The sequence below is a fragment of the Tachypleus tridentatus genome, chromosome 7 (assembly GCF_004210375.1).
Source record: "Tachypleus tridentatus isolate NWPU-2018 chromosome 7, ASM421037v1, whole genome shotgun sequence".
NCBI classification, from domain to species: Eukaryota; Metazoa; Arthropoda; class Merostomata; order Xiphosura; family Limulidae; genus Tachypleus; species Tachypleus tridentatus.
This window is the reverse complement of record NC_134831.1, coordinates 93,541,935-93,552,160: the sequence shown is the minus strand read 5'-3', so window position 1 is coordinate 93,552,160 and position 10,226 is coordinate 93,541,935. Positions and strand designations below refer to the sequence as shown.

The following is a 10,226-nucleotide window of genomic DNA, read 5'->3' as shown; positions in this document are numbered from 1 at the left end:
AATAGTATTAAAAAACGTAATTATCCCTGGCCATGGGCAGTTGTCTCCACCCTTGGGAGCTCTTCTGGGAACAAATCACATGTTTATAATTAGTTGTTGTCAACTTCAAATAAAATGATAGCAATTGACGGTGAGTGAATTTAAATAAATATAATTAAATAGCCAGATGAGTTTACAGTGAAATAATGCAGATGGCAGTAGTGGGTGCGCTTTTCCAGTGCGTAACTGATTAACTAAGATCTGAGTTGTTGCAATGATATCAATGCCTGTAATTTAGATTTTATGTTTTGGAAAGTGGTATGGATTTCAACTGTTTTTGTTTTTTTTAACGACCTATTGCATTTTTTATTCCTATGGCTACTTTTATTAAATTTTGCTAGTTGCAATACTAAAAATAATTGTTTATATATTCCTTTGGAATAATACTTAAAAATATGAAGATTATTTTTCGTTGTAGATTAGGATACACACTTAAGACTAGCCTAAATCTCTTAAGACGTTTGTGTGATACTATTGGGATTATGGACGAAAATATAGTTAGCGACGAAGCTACTTGGCTAATGATTCGATGCATTCGAAACATTAAAAATTTAAGTTTTCCTGGTATAGGTTAGTCCTAATTACATGTACAATAACTCAATCTATTATTGTTTTTAGTCACAAAACCAAACACGTAATTATTTGTACTCTGCTCTTTATTAATAACGCAGTTTTTAGAATTGTAAACCTGCAAACGTACCGGAAGCATTATTTTAGAAGCCAAAATTTATTTTTAATATCAAATTTGAGTTCTTTAGGCCCCATAAATCTAGGTATAGACGTCAAAATTACTAGTGTGTCACTCTTAGAAGCTATTTTCCAGTTTTTGACAACTGTTTTGGACGCCATCTTGAATATCTCAAAACTTTCAAGGATGTCGAAGTGATGCTACCTGTATTAGTGAACGGCACTTTCGAGTGATCTAAAAACCGTAAAGAAACATAAACCGAGGTAAGATTTAGGTCAAAAATACGGTTTGTCAGCTAAATTAATTACAAACCAATGCGTCAACGATGTTTTTAAAACTAATTTGGATAAATAAAATCGAAACCCTTAAAATTCGTGATTAAGTTCTTACATCTGAACAAATCACTTGATAAAATACCAATGACAACTTGATTACATACTTTTATGACGATTAGTTTTACACGAAATACTCGAGATAAAATATTTCTCGGAAAGAATAAGCGTAACATATTTTGTGAAATTAAATTTATTTTCTGATGTAATTCGTGATGACGAGAAACCCACTGAAGTAAAAATGTATCTCAGGATAGCTGGTATGGGTATTAACACTTTTACTAATAAAGCAGAGAACAACATTTTAACCTACCTAGGTCATCTTCAGGTTAATACCCATGTCAGCCATCCTGAGATACATAAATTTGTTTCAATTCGTATAAATAACAGGTATATATTGTAGTCCACTAGTAGGGCAATGTAAAGTTTATGCACTTATAACGCTGAAATTCGAGACTCGATTTCCCAAGATGGACACAGCAGATAGCTCAATGTGACTTTGCTCCAAGAGAAACAAACAAACAATATAATTTGTATTTATGAGAACGTTACTGAGCCTGTTCTCCATCTTTCATAATTTTTGTATTACATATCAGATTTAAGGCAGCCAATCAGCTGCATCCTACTACCCACTAGTCATTCTAAGGAATTGAATGCTACCAATCAGCAGCATCGTATTCCCACCAGTTACTCTTAGGAATTGAATGCCACTCTTATTGTCTATCCATAGCTTAAAGTGTAAAAAAATATTTTTTGATATAAGAAGGATTCAAACACTTTTGGCCAGCTTTGAAATTCAGACCTTAACAAAAGAAGCAACCGGCGCCTTACTTAAAACGAGTTTTGTTTTACAATGTATATATTCTCACATGACCATTAAGAGAGACTTTAACAAACACATTGTTGTAACTCCATCTTCCGTCGGACAGTATATTTTGGATCATTCTGAGAGCAACATTGACAAAATAATGCAAAGTTTAGTCCTCTTAACAGTAACGAAACCGTTTTATTTCTTCAACTATAAGTTTTACACCTTTGCTGAGATAAAGATTACTGATAGGCCTAAGTTCAAACGAAACATTAAAACAATAATTTCACTTACTCGCTAACTTTCTCGCACATACAGACTTCATGAATCGCTCATGCAAAGTTAATATTTACAAAACTAAAGTAAGAGACAAATAACTGAGAAACTCGCAGAACAAATATTCAATTCGTGTCTCTTCTAACGTAGTTTGAGTTTTTATATTTTTCAAATATTTTCATAAATTTATTTGTTGTTGTTTTGAATTTCGCACAAAGCTACTCGAGGGCTATCTGCGCTAGCCGTCCCTAATTTAGCAATGTAAGACAAGAGGGAAGGCAGCTAGTCATCACCACCCACCGCCAACTCTTGGGCTACTCTTTTACCAACGAATAGTGGGATTGACCGTAACTTTATAACGCCCCCACGGCTGAACGGTCGAGCATGTTTGGTGCGACGGGGATTCGAATCCGCGACCCTCAGATTACGAGTCGAACACCCTAGCCCACCTGGCCATGCCGGGGCCTTTTCATAAGTTAAAAAATAAAATGGGAAGTTGAGCTACACGCTCATCAGATGGCGTCAAAAGGTTCTCTAACCGTTATCATCACAAATAGCTGTAAAACAAGTTTTACAAATAACATCAATATATCCAATTGATCCTCTAACCACGAAATAAAAACAGTTCATACATTACTCACTGAAAGAAACTGATTCGACGTACAAGTGAATACGTGAGAGGCATTGTTAATGTATTACATCAGGTCCAGCAGCCAGAAATTGTCCATTCTAGACAGTTTATTAAGAAATCTTCTCAGATATTCTCTCCACTGTCCAAATTAGGCAAGACACACGCATATATACTAGGATTACGTTTGAAACATGTACCTTGTAAGAGTACTTACACACGTACAGCTGTTTACAGTGTACGAAATGACACAAGTAGACACAACATATTATTTGGTCTTGGAAGATACCTCAAGCCATGTCATTCTCTTTCTGTCTTCATAAGACCAGACACATACCCCGAAACCAGTAACTGGGAAACGCATGAAATAGATTCCCGATAAATCACGTGTTGATCCGGTTCCAAATCAGTAGACTCTAGTTGTACAGAAAGATTACAGGTTCGAGACAGCCATCTGTGCTTGAGGAACGAAGTACTTCCTCTCGAGGTTGAACTCTGTAATAAACCAAAAACAAGCGAAAACGTGGAACAAACAAATGTAAAAAACTAATTATTTAAATACGTCACAATTCATAAAAAATATAATTTTGATATAAAATTCCATAAACTTAAACTTTCATTAATTATTTCCTGTTGAATTAAAAAAAATCTAGTTTGTTTGTTTGTTTTTTGAATTTCGCACAAAGCTACTCGAGGGCTATCTGTACTAGCCGTCCCTAATTTAGCAGTGTAAGACTAGAGGGAAGGCAGCTAGTCCACACCACCCACCGCCAACTATTGGGCTACTCTTTTACCAACGAATAGTGGGATTGACGGTCACATTATAACGCCCCCACGGCTGAAAGGGCGAGCATGTTTGGCGCGACGGGGATGCAAACCCGCGACCCTCAGATTACGAGTCGCACCCCTTAACCCACCTGGCCAAAAAAGAAAAACGTATAAAAGGAACAAATCTAAGATGGCTGATTTCTGATTCCAAGATAGGATGTTGCGCAAAACAACATATACATAAGACATTAATTTGTATTTTATTCTATTTTTTCTCAACTGACTGCTCTGCCTAAAGTAACTAACCATCCCTTTAACAAGTGCCATCATTCTGTACAAGGCAACTCAGAGTATAACTAACATCTCCGTGGAACAAACATATTGTAATTTTTACTTTAAATAACTCTTAGTTAGCTTTCTACCTTATGTAACTCCCAAAGAACGCTTGAGATTGGTGGAAGAAATGGCATTTTGAAGACTGATCTGGAAGTAGTGGAGTAGTTTCATGAAGACAGGAAAGGGAATATATGATGATGGTGTTTTGTTAAGTGTAACTTTGTGCATTATATCTGTATGGGTTTATAATATGTATAATATTACGTGGGCTACATCTTGTGCAGCCAACCCGAAATGTGTTTGTCAGTCATTGAGACTCATGTGAGAAAGATAGTACTGACGTCACTGTTCAATTTTATAATAAATCACGTGACTATTTTGAGGGAATTCCTGTAAAAATTACGAAAATAAAAACAACTAAAGCTAAACTTCGGAGACAGCCTTACAGACCTGCGTTACTGTATTTCTGTTGCTTTATTGTAACACTATTAACAAAAAAAGACATCAAAGATTTGACAATCACTTAAGCTTTTTAAGTCACTTCCAAGTACCATTAAACAAACCTAAAATAATTTAGGTACTTGAATAATGTTAAATTTTGTTTCTAAATTATTTATCGGACCAAGTGTTTAATAATTACGTGTTCTATGTGAAGAAAGATAAAACTTAAATGAGAATCTGTCAGGTAGACACCTAATGTTATCGATGATTGGCTGTTCCGTAAGGATATGGCCAATCAGGGAGAACGTTATTATTAATGATCATATTAACCATGAAATCACAAGGAATAGAAATATTGGTTTTTGGTCGATCCATATATTTCCAATGTTTCAAGTCTTACTGTTTCGTGTTTCAGCGCAAAGCTGTACAATGGCTTAGTTTGTTTGTTTTGAATTTCGCGTAAAGCTACACAAGGGCTATCTGCATTAGCCTTTCCTAATTTAACTGTGTAAGACTAGAGGGAAGGCAGCCAGTCATCACCACTCACCGTCAACTCTTGGGTTATTCTTTTACCAACGAATAGTGGGAGAGACCGTACATTATAACGCCCCCAGGGTTGAAAGGCCGAGCATGTTTGGTGTGACGAGGATTTGAACCCGCGACCCTCAGAATACGAGTCAAGTACTTTAACCACCTGGACACGCCGGGCCCTGTACAATCTGTGTTGAGATTGTTTTACGTATTCAACATTTTTTTACCAAATCAAAAGCAGTGAAAATTAAGATATAATTTTGTTACTGTTTGTTTAAACAGGAAGATGTCACAGGATGAGAGCTCTATAACACTTCTTTTTTCTTCATCTCTAACTTATGTTTCTACAAACGTTATCAAACGAATGTGGGTCTTAAAAATTCACATGATCTTTATTAAACAACTAGACCCTCTAGAGCTCATTTGTAAAACTATTCATTTACTCAGATTAAAATGAGAGTATATACTTTTTTAGAACAAATCGATAAAAGTGACCCGTTTTTGCACACACAACACAAATTGTAACGAAAACACTTCTGAAGTGAAAACGAGAATCTACCAATCATAAGGCAGTACTGAAATGACAAACACTTTGCCCAATCCTGGATCCTCGGATCGAGTGTCGCACTGAGAGGACCACAGTGTTCGTGTTGTCCAGTTCGAAGAACTCCTGTTGGCGGAGTCTGCGATGGCTGTTTCTATGGAACTTGTGTTTGAATTCCCTCTTGAACCTCTCCTAACATGAGACACGAAACGAACAGAAATTACAATAACAAAACTTACTAACGATAAACTTGCAACCTATAATCTATCACTTTGTTTACATCGGGTCAAGGTAAGTTCACTCCTTATCACAATCACGGACAAAAGAAAAAAATTCGAAACAAAACAGAACTATTGTACTGGAGATTATATTATACGTGTGATGTTTTCAGTTCGCTTGCTAATCTTATATTAATATAAGAATTTAACGAATACGCAGCCCTAATACTGTTAATTTATTCTTGTGAACAGACGAGACGTAAGCCTAATGAAGATACTAAAAGAATAAAGGTAAATAAGCCTAAATTATTATTTGACTTACTGCTTCTCATTGAGTAACATCGGGTTTGAAGAATTTTATCTGTCATAAGTAGCCGACGGTTCATTGAGTTTCATATTTATTTTTCAGTATTTAAACAAAAATCTCTAGCTGAATAATTCACAAGATAAGTTACTATAAAACAGGATACGTATTAATGATATTCCTACATAAACATTACATAACCTCCAGAGTACAAGACATTTGAAAACATCTTACTATAATCAACAACTGTGAGTGCAACAAAATTTACTGCGCCATCTACCGAATGGCATCACAAACAAAAATCATTAATAATTTCACAAAGTGGGTATTCAAAATTCAGACGATTAGAGAAAACAACTATACTATAACAACTATTTAAATAAATGTACAACAGGAACGTGTATGATTGTACGTGAGAGTTAGTTACTGTATTTATATCGTATACAATGTATATATAGAAGGTTTTATATTGTTACATTACTTATATCGTATATAATGTATACATAGAACGTTTTATATTGTCATATTACTTATATCGTATACAATGTATATATAGAACGTTTTACATTGCTACTTTAGTTATACCATATACAATGTATATATACTCTTCAAAAAAAGAAACGCAAAAGGCAAAATCTGAGACAAATTGTTAACAAGTTTATTCCGGGTAGTTCTGTATGACATGTGTGAAACTTTGCACATTTACTGCTGAACATCCAAAGTCTGCAAAGGCGAAGTCCACACTCACTAGTTGAAGTTTAACGTCAATCAACGTCAATAACGAGTATGCCCCCCGTGAGCATCAATAACTGCTTGGCATCTCCTGCCCATGGAAGCAATGAGATGACGGATCACATCCTGTGGAATGGCTGTCCATTCAGCCTGCAAAGCTGCTGCAAGCTGAGGTAGAGTCCGCGGTTGAGGTTGTCGCCGTCGCAGACGTCGGTCCAACTCGTCCCAAAAATGTTCGATGGGGTTTAAATCTGGTAATTTGGAGGGACAGAGAAGAACATTGATGTTGTGGTGTCTCAAGAAGACAGTGGTGAGTCGGGCTGTGTGAGGACGGGCGTTGTCATGTTGAAAAACGTCGTTGACGTTCACCATGATGGGTTGCACATGGGGCCTAAGAATATCGTAGACGGTTGCGTACGGTCTGATCGGAAATCCTACGCAGCCCTGGTATGGTTAAGGCAGTAGACGTCGCAGTGGTGTCCTATCCCGAAGGTGACGTAACCGGATGTAGCGATCTTGTGCGGGCGTGGTCACACGTGATTGGACGGTCACGAGTTGATCCATGTTGTTGGTGACGATTCAATAGCCTTGTGATGGTGCTTGGGTGGACATTCACAGCTCTGGCAACATCTGATCGAGATTCGCCTGCTTCCAAGCGACCAATGGCGTTGTTGCGTTGTGCTTCAGTCAGTCTTGGCGTAACTGTATTGCGTGTCGGTGGCTTCACACTGAACTATGGAAATCGAGAACCCGTCACTTTTATAGAGATTTTGCAAATGTTGCACTTGCAGAACATGCAGATCTCTCAAACAAATTTATTGGACACGCATGCGTTTTGGCAAAAAATCCGATGTTTTCCTCCGTTTTCAAAGTGCACAACTTTTATTGTCATTTTGGTCTGACAATCAGTGCCTTAACACGTGTAACATCACATACTTTGAGCTTGTAACGTTATTACATATATTTCTCTTTAAAATAAAAAAAATATCCCTTTTGCGTTTCTTTTTTTGAAGAGTATATAAAACGTTTTACATTGCTACTTTACTTATATTGTATACAATGGATATATAGAACGTTTTACATTGCTAGTTTACTTATATCGTATACAATTTATATATAGAACGTTTTACATTGCTAGTTTACTTATATCGTACACAATGTTTCTATAGAACGTTTTATGTTGTTGCTTTACTTATATCGTATACAATGTATATATAGAACGTTTTACATTGCTACTTTAGTTATATCGTATAAAATGAATTTTAGAACGTTTTATGTTGTTACTTTACTTACGTTGTAGATGGCGTATATAAATGGATTGTAGCAGGAATTGCTCATGGCCAGCCAGTGACAGGAGAACCATATAACATTGATGTATTTATAGCTGAAACACAATCACATGAGAAAGAACGTCAGCGAAAGACAAGTCTCTTTCTTCACGAGATTAGTCGGTGATTAGTTAAAGTTCTAGACTACTTTTTTACTTCTATATATACAAATATTATATGGAATATTTAGTGGTGCAAATAAGTGTTAATCCGTGATTATGAGAAAACCCACTTGTAGAGAAAAATATATATGTAAAACAGCTGGTATGGATTGAGCAAGCACTATGTAGAGGAGCGAACAACGTTTCGACCTTCTTCAGTCATCGTCAGGTTTTACATATATAAAATAAGTGTTATACTATTATGACATTTGTTTTAATGTAAATTTCCCATAACAAATTTGGATGTTCGTAGCTCAACATAAAAAAAATATTGAAATACAGAAATTGATACTAATTTAATTAGAGAATTATTTACAGTATGTTAAACATGAAACCTGAGTTTATCACAAGTTTATAAAATCCAGTACTGAGATATAATGACGTCATCCAGTCAGCTCGAGACAGAAAAAGGTTGACAGCTACGGTGGTCAACGTGGCAAATATACCTATATAACCACTATCTAAGTATCAGCCATATCTACATCTAATACAACCATTATCCACGTGTCAGACATGTCTATATGCAATTACAACCACGAACCCTTCATTTGAAACCAAAACCCCAAAAATTACGAGTTCTGCTTCCATTATTTCCAAAATACATGAAACAATTTAGGTTGTCACAACTTCTAGTAATTTGGAACTCTGTCTCACCCAGTGAACATAATATCCGTCATAAAGAACTTGAGTTTGTACCTACAACGAGAAAGGCTGACCTTTTAATACAATGAAAGATATCGAACGTTTCTTTCATAGAAAACCCACTATACTAAACCCCATTCTTCTAAAATTAACCCTTCTTGTGATCCACTGTCTAAACTGTCTTCAAAATACTCGTCTTAGTGTAAAATGTGAACCATCTATCTACTGTCAGCAAAAAATGTAAACAATTTATCAACAGACAAGCAGGTGATCCAGTAAGGAAGGAGGTTTAGATTTTTCCACACAACCTAACGATAAATCCTAGTTTTGTTTGTATCACTTCATTTGAAGTAGAATAGAACACGGGTATGTTTTTAGTCTAAGTTGCATTAACGGATATTCGTAGCTGTCACGTGTCGCCGTGAGTACTCCATGTGCACCATTTGTAACAGAAAGAAACTCCAAGTGCTGGCTGGCACCACAAAATCGATTTGACAACAAGAATTTGCCTTTCGAAGTGTTTGAAGACAAGAAATATTTATATATCTGTAGATGATTTATTGAAATACAATATAACTTCACCATTTCAACTTAAAATCGATTTAGAAGAAAATGTGTGGGCGAGAGCTTTAAACTTGCTGTCTGCTGGTACGAAAAACTGGATGAAAGCGAGAAGGCTTAGGTCTTATGAAACGTATTAAATATACCTGTTGTTTATAACCTGTGATATTGTACTTAGCCTATATGTTCTTAATCAGATAAAATATACTTAAGTCACGCAATTTACAGTACAGTAACATAAATAATACAACCTGCAGTTTTACAGTAGTTAGGTATATTACATCCTACAGTTTTACAGTATTGTCACATATATTACATCATACAATTTTACAGTATGGTCACATACATAGTCCACCTTACAGTTTTACAGTATAGTCACATACATAATCCACCTTACAGTTTTACAATAGTCACACGTATTATATCCTACACTTTTACATTATAGTCGTATACATAATCCACCTTATAGTTTTACAATAGTCACAAGTTTTACATCCTACAGTTTTTCAGTATAGTCGCATACATACTGGGAAATGGTTGTCCCGAAAGAGGACAGGTTAATAGAACACTGTAGGTAATCATAATTATATTGTGATTAAGCCTTCACTTGGATTTTAAACATCATTTTGAAAACGTTGTGAAATGAAAAATCAGCGAAAACGAATGACGTAGTTCAGCACGAGATAAATGTGTGTTTGTTAATAGTTGATCCTTCAAGTTCAGGTGAGTTTGTAGAGAGATGAATATCGTATTGATTACATTTCCCCATCATCAGGATGTGATACATATATCGTAAAATCTGAACCGTCAGTCTGTAAACTAACGATACCGTATTGTGAGCACACACAACTAGTGAGTCGTTGACGGCACAACGTTTCAAAACCATCAC

The 10,226-nt window shown here is 35.7% G+C and overlaps 1 protein-coding gene across 2 annotated transcripts in view; it reads right to left on the bottom strand.

Moving 5' to 3' along the window:
* Positions 1 to 893: 893 nt before the first annotated feature.
* LOC143256207 (RYamide receptor-like) overlaps positions 894 to 10,226 on the bottom strand; it is a 49,429-nt gene continuing 40,096 nt past the window's right edge. Inside the window, exons 3-5 of one of the 2 annotated variants that reach the window (XM_076513088.1) lie at positions 7,939 to 8,029; positions 5,439 to 5,583; positions 894 to 3,266 (exon numbers count right to left, since the gene is read on the bottom strand). In XM_076513088.1, the coding sequence (XP_076369203.1) occupies positions 3,205 to 3,266; positions 5,439 to 5,583; positions 7,939 to 8,029 (298 nt within the window). In that variant the 3' untranslated portion in view covers positions 894 to 3,204. Of the gene's footprint in view, positions 3,267 to 5,406; positions 5,584 to 7,938; positions 8,030 to 10,226 lie in introns of both variants that reach the window. The other variant, XM_076513089.1, reaches the window with a different exon arrangement.